Source organism: Lissotriton helveticus, chromosome 12, assembly GCF_964261635.1.
Source record: "Lissotriton helveticus chromosome 12, aLisHel1.1, whole genome shotgun sequence".
Classification (NCBI taxonomy): domain Eukaryota; kingdom Metazoa; phylum Chordata; class Amphibia; order Caudata; family Salamandridae; genus Lissotriton; species Lissotriton helveticus.
The window spans coordinates 818,169,414-818,184,887 of record NC_136073.1 but is presented as its reverse complement, the minus strand read 5'-3'; the positions used below and the strand labels follow the sequence as shown (position 1 = coordinate 818,184,887).

At 46.9% G+C, this 15,474-nt stretch overlaps 1 protein-coding gene across 4 annotated transcripts in view; it reads right to left on the bottom strand.

Annotated features, from left to right (window-relative positions):
* SHC1 (SHC adaptor protein 1) overlaps positions 1-15,474 on the bottom strand; it is a 135,747-nt gene that overhangs the window by 12,153 nt on the left and 108,120 nt on the right. For all 4 annotated transcript variants that reach the window (XM_078671073.1, XM_078671071.1, XM_078671072.1 and 1 more), the window contains 6 exons: positions 11,098-11,217; positions 10,587-10,640; positions 9,246-9,297; positions 8,741-8,867; positions 4,382-4,577; positions 4,222-4,282 (listed from right to left, as the gene is read on the bottom strand). In XM_078671073.1, the coding sequence (XP_078527199.1) occupies positions 4,222-4,282; positions 4,382-4,577; positions 8,741-8,867; positions 9,246-9,297; positions 10,587-10,640; positions 11,098-11,217 (610 nt within the window). The remainder of the gene's footprint in view (positions 1-4,221; positions 4,283-4,381; positions 4,578-8,740; positions 8,868-9,245; positions 9,298-10,586; positions 10,641-11,097; positions 11,218-15,474) is intronic.

Below are 15,474 nucleotides of genomic sequence, written 5' to 3'. Positions count from 1 at the left end.
TGCAGCCACTGTCGCCAGGCATTTGGTAAACACCCTGGGGGCTGTAGTCACCCCGAAAGGCAGTACCTTGAACTGGTAGTGCTTGTTTTGGATGGTAAACCTGAGATACTTTCTGTGTGCAGGATGTATTGGTATGTGGGAATACGCATCTTTTAAGTCTAGGGTTAACGAGGAAGTCTCCCTGACTGAGTAATGGAAGAACCTGCTGTAAAGTGAGCATGTGAAAATGTTCTGACAAGATGTATTGGTTTAGTGGCCGCAGGTCTAGTATGGGCCTGAGAGACCCGTCCTTTTTGGGGATTAAGAAGTAGAGCGAGTACACCCCTGTGCTTTGTTCCTGTATAGGGATGAGTTCTATGGCCCCTTTTTGCAGCATGCTGAGAACTTCTTGCTGCTATAAGTGTATGTGCTCTGCGGACATAGGACGGTGTTTTGGGGGTATGTTGGACGGAGTGGATGTTAGCTCCAGGCAATAACTATACTGAATGAGTTGTCTCACCCACCTGTCTGTGGTAATGCTCTCCCAGACTGGCAGGAACTGCTGTAGTCTGCCCCCGACTGGTGTTACATGGTCTGGGGGCAGCGACAAGGCGTCACTGCTTAGTATTGGCAGAGGATCTGGTGTTATTTCCTCGTCCTCTGCCTTTGCTGCTGTTGCCACGGTATCCACCTCTGTTTGTTTTAGTGTAGGTGGTTTGCGTGTTCCCTTTGTTGTATTGAGTTTGCTGGGATGCCTGTCCTCTTGAAGCTCCTCTGTTATTGGAGCGACGAAAGGAACTACCTCTGAATTGTTGAGACTGCAAGGCCCCCATAGATTTGGCTGTCTCTGTGTCTTTCTTTATTTTTTCTAAGATGGAGTCTACATCAGGGCCAAACAGAAAATCAGGGTTTACAGGCTGATTTAATAGAGTTGTTTGAATCTCTGGTTTGAACCCTGAGATACGCAACCAAGCATGCCTCCTGAGCATGACACTAGTGTTGATGGCTCTGGCTGCAGTGTCCGCTACATCCAGCGCACATTTAATGGATGCGTTGGATAGGAGTTTCCCTTCCTGTATTAGTGTTTCTGCTCCTTCCTTGTATGCATCAGGCAAATGTTGTAGCAGTTGCTCTAATGTGTCATAATGTGCCCTATCGTATCTGGCTAATAGGGCCTGCGTGTTGGAAATTCTCCAGATGTTAGCTGCCTGTGCAGCTACCCTTTTCCCAGATGCTTCCAACACTTTAGATTCTTTGTCTGGAGGAGGAGCATCACCAGTGGTCTGAGAGTTGGCCCGTTTACGGGCATTGGAGACAACCAAAGAGTCCAAAGGCAACTGTCCCTTAATGTAGGTAGGGTCTACAGGTGCCGGTCTGTATTTTCTTTCAATGCGGGGGTTAACAACCCTTGCCCTGGTGGTCTCTTTAAAAATGTCTCCTGCATGTTTGAGGACACCCTTTAACATTGGCAATGTTTTAAATGATTTCTCTGAAGTGGAGAAAGTGTCAAACAAGAAATCCTCCTCAATTGGGTCAGCATGCATGTCCACATCATGATTATGTGCTGCCCTCTCTATCAGTGCGTTAAACGCTGCTGTGTCCTCTGTGGGTGAAGTTTTTACTGGATAAGAAGGAGTGTCAGGGATAGGTGGGGACTCCCCTTGGTCCGCAGTGTCTGTCCATGTTTGAGCCTGTTCATCTGGATCATTGTCCGCAGGGTAACCATACTGGTCGTCATAGGTGTACCCTAGCTCCTCAGTAGAGCGTGCAGGTGAGTAGGTAGAAATGTCTTGTTCATGGTACTGCACAGTTTCAAAAAGGACAGGCGATGTGGAAGAGTCTCTTTTCTTTTTTAGTGGAATTTTATAGGATTCCAGTGGAGTTTCCGACCTGATTTTCCTTTGATATATAGTAAGTCTGCCAGTGTCGGCGTCGATATGGAGCTTTGATTGTTCATCACAGGATGGCGCCTGATACATAACGCTTGCTTCTTGAGGATGGCTCCTCTTCCCAAGTGTCACAGGTGTGGATTGCTCCAAGCCTTTTGTTGGATCTGTTCCCTTAGGTCGAGCCGTTGGGGGCAGACCGAACTTTATGGCTGGCTTTGGGCCTGGCGTCGATACAGCATCGACGGACTTTGCTTTGTTGTCGTGCGTTCTACTTTGGCTCGGGGGCTTTGACCACTTTTTGTTTTTCGACTCGGTGCCTCGGTTTGAGGGCCTTATGAGAGGCAAGTCCCTTGTTTGTGTTGACGGCCGTTGACGCCGACCCTGTCGGCTCGACGAACTTGGCTGTAGCGATGGCATGAAGCGCACCAATCTTCGGATCGATAGCCTTTGCGGTGGACCTCTTTGGGTCGTTGACAGTCGGCCTCGATGTCGATTCCAATGTGCTTGCACTCTTCGATCCGAAGGCTGCCTTTAGCAGTTTCGGTTTAGTTTTCTCCTCGGTACCTTTCGGTTTCGCTTTCTGTTGGGCGACCGATGGCTCATGTGAAATATTCTTAGCCGGGCCGAGACGCGGGGCTATAGAATGCTGAACACGATCTAGGCTAAGGCCTTTCAGCGATGCCTCGACCGGAGCCTTGGAGAGTGTAAGAGTGTCTTGTTTTGGTCCAGTACCCACTGTTGGGCCTGGTTCATCACTGGAGTCGTCGTCGACGGCTCCGATGGGGGGACACGTCGTCCCTTACCTCTTCGATGTTTTCATCGTCAACGACGTGCTCCTCGTCGACCTCGTAGTAGTCTGAGCCGTGCTCCGAATCTGGATCCGACGGCTGTTGTGGATCCACAGTGTCGACGATCTCCTCGTCGTCTTCATCGAAGATATTCACCGGGTCTGGCGCTGTCTTCGACATCGTCTGTCGTGCTGCACGTCGGAGTCTAAGCGTCTTCTTGCACTGGAACCGAGCACAAGCGAAGCAATTGTCCTCGTTGTGGTCGGGGGATAAGCACTTGTTGCACACCGGGTGTACATCGATGTGCGGGTATTTTGCGTTACAAAGGGGGCATTGTTTGAATGGGCTCCGTTCCATCGACGATCGGGCCTTGGTGTCGAAAAGGCCACGCGGCACTCTTCGACGTCCTGCTTCGAAAGAAACTGGAACAAGAACTCGGCACCGAACGAGAGAAACAATACCGACGACCCCGAAGGCCTTTTGGCCTTGAAGAAAAGTTTCCGAACTGGAGTTAAGAGAAGAACATCCGAACCCAATGGCGGAAAAAAACAATCTGAGGATGGACAGGATGCCCATGCGCACTGTAGTCCGGGGGAGGAGCCACCTATCTCGTGATACTTCAAAGACTCTTCCAGGACAACAATGTGCACTCATCCGGACCCAACCCTAGGCGGCGATCTATGCATAAGATGTGAATTCAGCAGCCCACATGCCTCGAACAGAAAGGCACTAACTGAGTGCACATATATGCGGCTCTGGTCATCTCTTATAGGGTGGAACAAAGTCAAGGCTGTGCCGCACGGCATCACATAGCAGAACACAGGAGCACCGCTATGAAAGCTTCTGGATCCAGACTGACACCTGACAATATTCTAAAAGGCGAGTAATCTGCTGTTACAAGCATAATTAAGAATGCGTTATTTGTAACATACTGTATATCTGTGTAACTATATATTACAGCTATAGTAATGTCCAAGCCCATCACTAAATGGCAGGAGTGTGCAAAGCATGTGCTCTACAGCTGCACTTGCTAAACACACAAACACGGTGTGTAACACTGGTTTAGTTTCTCCACTACTGGTGTGACCACAGCCACAAATACATCCATTGCCTCTTTATGTCTCCACCGACATAAGATGCAAGGTTCAAGATCCTCTGAATAACATTTCTGGTAGTAAAGAAATATTTTAAGACAAGTGAGCAGTGGGTTGTATCTTTTTAAAGGAAGCCATCATGCTGTCTCTCAGAGATCCTCATAACTGACCATAATGAATTTGTACACAGCTAGTAGGCTGCTGTGATCAAAGGTCCCTTTTCATTCCAGCTGTCATCAAGTTAAAGAAAATCACTGCTAATCATGAATTGTTTAGGACCAATATGATCAGAAACAAAACAGGGAAATGTTTGAATGAGGCAGGATGCATAATGGGCCAAAATGCTGATATCTGTTTTCTTCATTGCAAAACAATGTGCTTCAGCAGTGCCATCATAAGGAATTCTGAAATAGGAAAACAATAACATATATCTTATTGCACAACGTTCAGCAATTACCCTGGGTCACATACCTTGCACTGGAGGGTGCTGCTTCCGGTTATCGTAATCTCCGCCAGACATCTGACCGACAGGCTGCAAAAGAGTAAGGAGTTAGATGCGGGACCTTCTGAAACAAGCAACAACCACTGGGGCCTTCAAAAGGAACTGGGTCTAGCAGCAGGTCAGACTCACCAGTGTGGCTCCCAGGTGATTGGGGAGCTGCCCGGATGCAGGGGGCCGAGCCTGCCCCACGCCTGGACCATCTCGCAGCCGCATGTCGACCACACCCCCGATGGGAGGCTCCTTCCCAGGGAAGTCATTGTAGTACTGGTGATCTGGAGGCTCCTCTTCTTCCTCGTCCCAGGCAGAGCCATCGAAACCTGCCATTCTGGAGAGAAAGCAGAATAAGGAATCCCTGAATGCAAAAAGGGCTCCTTCTGTCCTGGCATAACATTTCTTTTACAAAACTATGGCCAGAGGCCGGAAGGGTAGAGAGGGTCTTCACAATGCTGGAAGAGAACAAAGGGGGATACGTCCTCCCAACTAAACACTGACCATCACAAGAGGTATCCCACCTGATTGGGCTATACAGCAGGCACTATCCTCTCTTCAAGGAGCCTCATAAGATTAATTCAAGCATGAATGGGAGCAATTCCTTTTTATTTAGTAAAAAGGAATCGCTCCCATTCTTAGTTGAATTAATCTTATGAGGCTCCTTGAAGAGAGGATAGTGCCTAGTAGATAACCCAACCAGGTGGGATCTCTTGTGATAACATTTCTTCTGCCATCCCAGACATTACAAAATCAAATGTAGAGTCATCCTCAAAGCTTTAGGGCAATCCTTTTACCAGCAGCAATGTAGGCAAAACCCTGAGACCAAGACCGCACATCCATCCACAAGTTTCTTATGAGCAAATAGAACTGATTCCAGCTCGAGCTGGACCTAGAATTGCTTTTTTACCACTGTGTGCACAGCTCGCTTGTGAACGTTGTTCGAGTGAATTCAATGCCTTTGGCCAAGCTTCCGTCTTAACTGCTGTGTACACCACTCAGCCAGTTATGCATGCATATTTCTATCTGTGTGTACTTTGCATAGTGCTGCCTCTTGCAACTCTTGGCTGTTGAATGCATCATTGTTGGTATGCATATGTGGTTGCCCTTTGTCTTCTTTATCAGTGGGTACACTATTCATCAGATAGCACATGAGCCCACACCCTGTGTGTTTGTAAACTACAGGAACACACCACTGTTTTCTCAACTGTGGGGATACCTGTCCATGTTTATTGAGCCCAATTTTAGTATGTACAGCACACACGGCTGCTAGCATATTACGGTGTCCACGGATGATATGTTGGATGCAGGATATCCTATGCTCTCCCCTTGTGTGCATCAAAGTATGTGCAATTACTGGTACATGTTGCATCCTTTGCTAAGTGTCTCCTCGCGTGTTTGCTCATATGGCTAGTCCCTACAGCTTTGTTGTGTGCAGCGGGGTGACCACTGTCTGTATGATTCTATGTGCATGTTTCAACAAGTTCCCACCTGCAACACTGTCCTCTTGTGTCCAGTGAGTGCACGGTGTACACCCTTCTGCTTGTGTACAAGCTCTCTGCTAATGTGTGCACTCTCCTGAGTGTGTGTGTATGCCTTCCTGAAGCCTTAGATGTGTTGGATTTAGAATCCATTATAGCCCAAATCGGGGCCCAATCATTACATTCTGTGGCTATTTTATTACAGACACTACAGGGAACGTGTGCATCTTCTTAGCAAAACTGCTCTATGTGCCATAGGACTCAAGCTGCACCCCTACTGAGGAGGCCCAAATAACCAGGGACCGATCTGGAGCTGCCAGCGTTCTCCATCAGGGGGCACCTGGCTTGGCAGATTGTGCTGGACTGTTCCTATTGCAGCAGGATCAAGGATGAAGCCATATGGCTGGTCAGTGTGTAAGGTGCCACAGTGGACAAAACAAAAATTTGATTAGATCGCTGTCCAGAATATAAACCAGAGGCAGAGATTAATTTAATCAATCCACCTATCACTGTTTTCTTTCCCTCAGTGTGACACCCTAGGTGCAACAGATATGCCCAGATGTGGATCTTCTGCTACAACATTTCAGTTTGTCGTTCTTCCTTTTTGAATTTAGAATATTCTACCCTCCGTGGGTGGAATGTTTAAACAGCCCTTTAGCCCTTCTGCCTTTGGGTTATACCAGTCTCCCTCGTAATAAGCACTTGAATGCGGCTTGGGCCAATAGCTCGGGTTCAGGGCCTTTAACAACCAGTATAGCTTTCGGCAATGAACTATAGTATACATTGTCATTTTGTCTGGGTTTTTTTTCTCCAAAATGTTCTGAGGGACGAGGTTACTGACACAGACACACACCCCCACCTCTCGACCCCCTTCTCCCAAACTCCCATCATCAAAACCAGCTTTACTCAGGGTAATCTAAGGCTGGTATTTCCACCCTTTAAAATTTCATCTGCTGTCACAAATGCACCCCTGCCTCTTTCAGTGTTAGGTGTTGTTATGATGGCACTTTGCAGCTGCAGAGTTGGAGGACAGTTGACACCCCCTCCCCCAAAAACAAGCTTCGATTCCTGAATTTGCAGCCTTCGCTTGTAATCTTGCCTCATGAATATTGATCAAGCAGCATAGTTGTGAATCGTCTGTATACCACTGTTGCACGTGCAGGCTTGGCACAAAGTTCACGGTGGTAACAACTCGCCAGGTCGGTTCAAGGACGATGTGCAATTATTGCTCTGTAGTGCGACTTGGCTCATAGTCCACCTGGGACATCCAGTGTAAATGTTCTGAATAGGGGACATCAGAACAGGGATTGGTCTCTATCCATTGCCCCATATATCATTCAGATGGCTCTGGAAGGACAGCTGTTTCAACAGGACTGACCCACAAATGGCTTCCTGGCCTTCTCACTCTTGCAAGCAAAGGTGCCGTGAGGACCACCACACCGTGCGTTTTGGAAACCAGGATTTTGGAGGGGCTCCTGCTTCAAACTATGAGGTCATAAGCATCACTACAATGTCACCGAAAAAAACAACTGGATAGGGTTAAGGTATCAGTGACGTGAAGTAAGGTGGCCCAAAATTGAATGCATACGTTGCAGGTCGCTGCAGGAAACGTGAGCGTGACTTTTAATGGTGGAGGACTTCTTATTTTTTTAAGGCACGCTACATTGTTGAAACAGCAGGAGTTACAGGTTGTTGAAAAAAAGAAAAAGAAAAAGTGCTGGCCATGCGCTTGGGTGCAGGGCCACTACATCCTGCTAAATTACGATTTCGACATGACAGGAAGACTTCTATTTACTCATACTGAAGATGGTCAAGAGTTTCTTAAACAGAGGAAAGGCTGTAATGGGGACTCAGCCTGCTGAAACTTGATCTGAATTTCTTTTTTTTGTTCAGTGTTACGAGTTACTGCTGGGATTGCTCAAAACATGTCCCATACATAGCTGAAGAACACAAACAATGAGGCTGCAATGGTATATAGATATCCCAAATTTAGTGAGTTTGCGATGTGCACATTAAATTTATTTCAAATGTATTACTGTACTCCTTCTCCCTCCTGCCTGCAAACTGGGGCCAGACCTCCTTCACTGGATGCTTGGAGCCACCGAGGCAAGGCACTTATTTTATTCGGCCGTGGTCCAACAATACCCAGTGCACTTGTGTTTGGCATTCTACTTTGCACATTTTGGAGTGGATCCCTACTCCTGTTACTCTGATGTCACACACTGCGGTTTGCTATTGCATCAATAAACATTGTTTGAATTAATAAATAAGGGAGTACCATGGCATCTACAGTTAATGCTTTTTTCTCTCTGAGAAATGCGAGGAGTTGGCTTTTGCTATTAGGTTCCTGATGACCAAGAGAAGGTATCTGAAGCGCATGCTTGCTATTAGAATTCCCACCCCTAAGCACTTTGTCTAGACTTCTATTTCACCGGAAAGCACTTATCATATTTTTGGGAGTATTTGAGGCAAGTTAAAAACAGCTGACTAGCTTTCCCAATGCAGTACTGAACCTTGAAATAGAAAAAAACTAAAACTGAAGTCAAAGTTGGGATGTATTAAACAAATATATTAAACAACTATTTATTAATTTTGCCGAGATATTAACATGCCATAATGAAGTGGAAAAGAATTATTACCCAGGAATAGTACCGACTCATACTGGCATGGTTCCGTATGCAATTTTAGTTATGTAGTCGTAGTTATTAAAAACCAAATGATGCATTATGTGTGGCATGTGCGTTAAACTGCGTATAATGAACAAATGTGAAGCGAGAGGCTGAACAGATTCTTCCACAGCACTTTTTTGTTTTTGAGAAGATTTGCTTGCGTTTTAAGCTGGACAACGAAACCAAAGAAACCACGCAGGCTCCACACTATAAGATGCATACACGTTTTCAAACCCCAGGAGTGTATTCGCGCTCTTCACTACAGGCTAGACGCCCAATCCCATTCCAAGACAAGTCATGCATTAATCACACAATATCCCGTCATATGCAAGCATCGCCGTCGCATTTACCTGTCGTGGGGCGTGACGAGCTTCGGTGGGTTCTTCAGGTACTGCTTGAATCGCAGCTCGAAGGCTTGTCCAATGGTGCTAATCACATCCTGAGCCAGGCCCTCCTGACACTCCAAAATATGGCATGCTGAAAACAGACGTCGAACAGCTTCATGAAAGGGAGCACCCAATACTCATCCAATTCCAAACACATTCTATTACATTTTGTTCTTCCCACTGTCTCTTTAAAATCAAACACCAGTGCCCCCAATTTAAACCCTTTTACTGATACCAACACGTAGGAAATGTGGGGTAGCCAAAACTCTTTAGGCCTGCTAAGGCACTACAAGCCAGGAAGGCTTCCGCTCTCGAGGACTCCTCTTTAAAGACTTTTTTCCCACCAGGCAGTGTACATCAAGCATCCACCATTCCTCCATTCAAAGCAGCCTATTTTAGGAGCACAAAAATAGAAAAAACCTCTGGCTAGTGGTTGTCGAACCCCCAAGCTAACCACTCATCAACGCACCTCTTTGATTCACTGGATCTTTGGCAACGTAGGCGACATATTCAGCAGTGTCCTACATGATGAAACAGAAAAACAACATTTAATGCAAGCGTGGCGGAAAGAAGACTTTTCTTCCACATTGTGGCTAAGGTAATCTGTTGCAAATTGCTAGTATAGACATTAAGGAAGCCACAAACCTTGAACAACTGTCCAGCGAATGACTGGAGTATGAATATTTGGCTATGAACACAACCCCCAAATTTAAAAGCAAATTACTCAACGACACAGGCAGCCCGACATCGTCTAAAGCCCGATACCTGCAACTGTTATCCTTTTTACTTACTGAACTTCTGCCGCTAAATCTCAGCCTGAGTCACTGCTGTTTTTGCGTGGGGACATTACTCATTTTCTTGACCTACCAATAGGGCCCTGACAGAGTAGCGCCAAGGGAGGAGGTCTATAGAAGAATATGTGAAGAGTGTGTCTCTAGCATAGAGATGGCGATGGCCGGAGCAGCAGCAGCTCCTGAAGCAAAAGTCCTCAAGATCATCACTGCGCTCACTTGCAGCCAGCGTACAGCAATCGCCATCAGCAGCTGCAAGTATTGTAGCTATTGGTCAGCTATAAACCCCTTTAGCCCACAATTAACATCAATATCTCAGACACAGAAGATCTTTATACTCAACAGTAAATAAACAATGTTGGGCTAAAGCAGCAGCAGAACAGCCATGTTCGCCTTATTGAACTAACATTGTATCCGTAGATACAAAACAGAGGAAGGGGGAGCGCTCCAGCCACCATCTTGAAATAAACAAAATAATCATTGGGTCACGCGGGTACGTAATGGCAGCATTAAATTAAATTTAGGCATTCATGCTACAGCCAAGAATATTTACACACACAGCTCTGGTGCATATTTCAGTGAGATACTAAAGGATTTTAGACTATTTACAAACCCAATATATACAAACGTATCTAAAGTTCGAGAGTGTAAGATTAATAAGACAGTTTACTACATACATTAGTAACAGCAGCCCAACGCTGATTGCAGTTTCTTTTATACAGCAGCCTCTGCAAATTTCAGAGCAGACCAACTCGATGGCCAAGAGGCTCATACCACAAGGAAACCGCTCGTCCGCTATCTGCACAGTAGCTTGGAGAACTGGTTGAACGGTAACCCAGTTGTGGTGTTCAGGATTACACTTTATTTTGATAACGTAGTACTCGGGTCTATTTTCAGGTAGTGCCAGGAAGACCCTAGTACTTAACTTTTAAATGACCATGCGATCACATTTGTTTGCTGGTGCCGGTGAGAAACTACAATCACAGTGATCCTTTTTTAAAGGCAAATGGTGTACTTACCGGGTCACCTCCTGAGGCAAAGGAGATGGACTGCATATGGTGGTTGGCAATGATCTGTCAAAGAACACACAGAATAAAAAAGTATGACTTGTAAATTCTCCCATTTAAGAAAAGGGAGTGGAGAAGAAAACAGTCAATGCATTGAGAGGGGACAGATGATGTGACCATACGGAAATCCATTTGGGAGAAATCGAAAGCAAAATGTATAAACACTCTATGCAAAGGCAGTGGATTCATGAGCTAGCAAGTGGTCTAAGCTTGGCCTGGAAAGTGCACAGACCTAAGAATAAAAGTTGAGTCAGATCTTATGGGTCAGCACCTGGGCAGAGAGACCTGCTCGAATCACAGCAGGGTCCACTCATCCATCTAAATTCATTAAAACAGAGTTCGATGAATGAGAATATGTATACAAGATGTAGGCTTAAGAGACCGGCAAAGCTGCAAGAGTCCAAATTTGTAGTTTCACTCAAACTTCCCACCCTCCCTCCACACAACCACCACCGCGGCTCACCTGCTTGCAGTCAGAGGCCATAAGATTGAGGCTACTTGTGGAGATGGTGAGCGTGATTGGCATCCCGGCAAACTTCAGGTTACTCTTCCCCAGGATAGAAGTGAGCGAGCGTCCGCAGGTCTAGGAGGGAAGCAAGCATGTGGGTCAGAGAAGAAAGAGAAAACCTGACAGTGTTAGACAGAAGATGGAGAAGGTGAAAAAACACAGGACAGGATACTGGATGACTGGAGCAGAATGTAACCACAAAAACAACGTTTACCGTACGGAGGGGTAAAAAGATGAACCCCGCAGGATTAAAGTGAACACGGTTTTGAAGGAACACAAGCACAACAGTCACAGATCGCACCGGGGATAGAGGGAGCAGGATCAATACAGAGTGGAAAGACAGGAGGATGACTTCAGATTGGAGGATTAAAAAAAAGGAAACACCTCTGCTGGTAGAGAGGGGAGCTGAAAGATGAAGGGTTAAACACAGAACCTGCAGGGTGGAAGGAAGGAAGTGACTGATGGTCTACGAGAACATTTGTTAGAAAAACACACACTGAAAGAGGATCTCCAGAATGCAAGAAAGGTATCATGAGGACCAGTTTGTGGCAGATCAAGGGGACTGAAAGAAGGAACTAATGTGGATTGAAAGGGCAGGGCGAGTCAGTGCACTATCAAGGAGACAGGTGGGGGGCAGGTGTGGGAGAGAGGCAGAGAGAATCTCCATGCAAGGTACAGGATGGAAGGGCACTGAGGGGGACTTGAGAAGATGAACAGGAGGAAAGAGGATTCTGTGCTGCTGGGTAAGGGTCAGCAAACTACCACCGTGCAAAGTAAAAAGGCTGAACGAGGGCCCTATCCATGGTGGGTGGGCAGAAATAGGACCCTTTTCTGAGTAAAGAATCAGAAAGAATAATCCAAACAGGAACAGCTGAACTAAGGAAGGCCCTGTGATTGGTGCGGGGGTAGAATGAGGGCCTTATGCAGTGTATAGGGACACAGAGCGGGTGATTTCATTTTTAGGTCTCGCCTGTCGATGCGCATGCAGCTTGCGAGACTATTGGGGCTTAAACAGTCTTTAACCAACTTGCAAGGAATCGTGGCGATTCCTTGCAGTGCCCGTGAAATACAAGCTTAATGCGCATGCGCTTAAAAGCGCGTGCACATGCCCCCAGCCGCCTGCCTGCCCCTGCTGCTTTTACACCCTCTCGCCGTCTGTTCCCCCTGCTGCGTCATCAAAGGCTTTCACGGCCGGCCGGCCGTGCTTTCAGTTTCACTGCCGGCCGGCCGTGTAAAGTGCGCTTCAAAGGCCGCTCTCCCCGCTCCGCCCCCTCCCCTGCCCGCCGTGTCGCATTTCTCCTCCCCCCTCCCCTTCTCTGCCTTCCCTCCGTCTTGGATTTTCCCTCTGCTCTTTCCTTTATTCTTTTTCTCTTTCCTTTCACATTCCGTTTCTTTCCTTCCCTAGTTTGTTTCTTTTTTCCTGTTCCATTTTAAACCTCACACTGTATTTTCTGTACTCTTCCTGGGTGCACGCACCTCTTTTAGGACAAACGTTTAATCACACACAGGGTGATGAACAAGGGGTTACATTTGCATGTTGTTTAGAGCTTCACTTCAAAGGGAACCACTCTCCCGCCCCCTGCTTCACACTTCAAAGGAATGCGCCCACGCCCACACAATGCCGAGAGCATTTCCCGGCCGATTTTCACCTTTTTTTTTAACATTGTAAGTGCTGGCTCAAAACGTCCCGACTGAAGTCATCATGTATGGCGTTCTATGTTTGCATTTGCGGAAGAAAGAAGCCTGGATCCAAGTCATTTGCCTTAAATAGTGAGGTCCTTGTTGAGCCATGTCACTACTGCGCAATGACTCGTACACCTTATTTGAAACATTTTGCGTGTTTTCAGAAATGCCGGGAGCCTTTGTCACCCATTTAAATCCGGATACTGACAAACGCACTTTAGGCAGCCATGTTGTACGTCTCTTTCTCTATACGCCAATGTCTGCGTGTCCTCCTCTCCTCCCCCTCTCATTTTTCCCTCCACTCACCCTCCTCTCTCCCTGCCTTGTTTTTATAATGCTCTGTATTTATTACGCCAATGTCTCCGTGTCCTCCTCTCCTTCCCCTCTCATTTTGTCCCCCCCCCCCCCGTCACCCTCCTCTCTGACTGCCTTGTTTATCTAGTGCTGCACGCCACACGTGCCATTTCCAAATACCTGTAAATGCCATGTGTGATTGTTACCCAGTTTAAGAGAGGCCAGGTAGCTTCACATCACCGCACGTTTCAGCGACGAATGTCCAACTCACTGAACCTTCTTTCCTGCTTAAAAAAAATAAGAGTGAACACTACAACCGGGCGTACTACTCCCACGTGTGATGGGCAATTTGAGACCTATGAAAACCTAACCATTATTTTGGCCACATTTAGATATTACTACCTTACTTGGGACTGCTTAATTCAGCGGCCTCTGCTCTTTTGCAGCTAAACCTCAGAAGCTTCCGGCAGCAGGCTGTTCTCTGCAGCAGCCCCCGAACCCTTTCAGCTATCCTCTAGTTTAAATCCACCCCAAGTACAGTGGCTTCGTAGGGAAGTGTTTCACTGCAGTTCCTTTTAACCTTCTCCATGAATTCAACCCCTGGGACACACCTCGTGCTGGTATTGTGCAATATTCTGCAATTGGCCAATTTAATATCGGGTTAACGTGTTGTTTTGCAACTAGCTGATGTGAAGTGCTTCAGGGTACTACAAACAACTCGTTTTTTTTGTAAAGTTAGATCTGCCCTGGTTTGCGGCTTCACATCTCAGTGATTCGTAGATGCTATTTAACTACAACACAGCGTTGCACATTTTTCTCGACTTCGGAAGGATGAGTCCCAATCTCATTTGTGCAAAGTGTTGTAATGGGATTATTGGAGAGTTAGAGAAACGTGCTCACAAGTTACATTTTTATGCAAATCATCTGAGTAAATAAACAATAGCATGGTGCCGTTTGCGTCCTTGACTTGATCTGGTTTTTATTTTTATTTTGCTATTATTCTCACAAAGGCTAAGGTCTGCCTACTTTAGTATTAAGTGCTATACGTCGCATAAGCAACAGCTAACCATTCACTCAACCACGCAACGCCACTCACCCACGCAACGCCACTCAACCACGCAACGCCACTCAACCACGCAACGCCACTCAACCACGCAACGCCACTCAACCACGCAACGCCACTCAACCACGCAACGCCACTCAACCACGCAACGCCACTCAACCACGCAACGCCACTCAACCACGCAACGCCACTCACCCACGCAACGCCACTCAGCCACGCAACGCCACTCAGCCACGCAACGCCACTCAGCCACGCAACGCCACTCAGCCACGCAACGCCACTCAGCCACGCAACGCCACTCAGCCACGCAACGCCACTCAGCCACGCAACGCCACTCAGCCACGCAACGCCACTCACACACGCAACGCCACTCACACACGCAACGCCACTCACACACGCAACGCCACTCACACACGCAACGCCACTCAGCCACGCAACGCCACTCAGCCACGCAACGCCACTCAGCCACGCAACGCCACTCAGCCACGCAACGCCACTCACACACGCAACGCCACTCACACACGCAACGCCACTCACCCACGCAACGCCACTCATCCATTTGCAAAACGAAAAATGTAAAACTCTTCTATTGCGAGACCTATTGCATTTTCAATGCTTGTTTAAATAATAGCCATAAGGACGGCTCTGCTTCGGGTTAAGAATTAAGTGGCAGAATGCCGGTCCAATGCTGGGTGAAAGAACAGAAAGAATTAAAGTTACCTGCAACAATACTTTTGCAGTAGGACTACTTTAGTGGTTTAAAACATAAAAAACCTTAAAGTGCTTTCTGGTGGCCATGGGTACGGAGCCATAGGTTCAGCCTAATTGAGGAGTGGAATGGGCTGGTTTTGAATTAATTGTTGTTCATTCAAATCACATGAAAAATCCATCTTTTTCAATAGAAAAATTATCCAAGAAGGAGCACAATGACACATCTTAAAGAGGTCGTTGAGCGAGTAAGTCCATGTGGTACAAGACGAGACTGGTCATCACCTGAATGCGACACAATAACACAGCAGCACCCCAGTCCTGGGTGCCGACCCTCCAAGAGCATGGACATTACAGTCCCCCTTCTCTCAAAGATTTATTTCACAAGAGAGCTCTGTAGGGCCCAGTCCTAATAATCCCCGAAATGTGACTTGGCATTGGTATCATGCTGATTCAGAGGGTAAATCACAAAGAAGTTGGCTCTGGTGTGCGGTCTTGGGAGAAAAAGCCAGACTAATTTCAGTACTGGTAAAAAGGGCCTTGTTCAGGAATAACTGGTCAGAGAGAGCGAACACTGGGTCAGA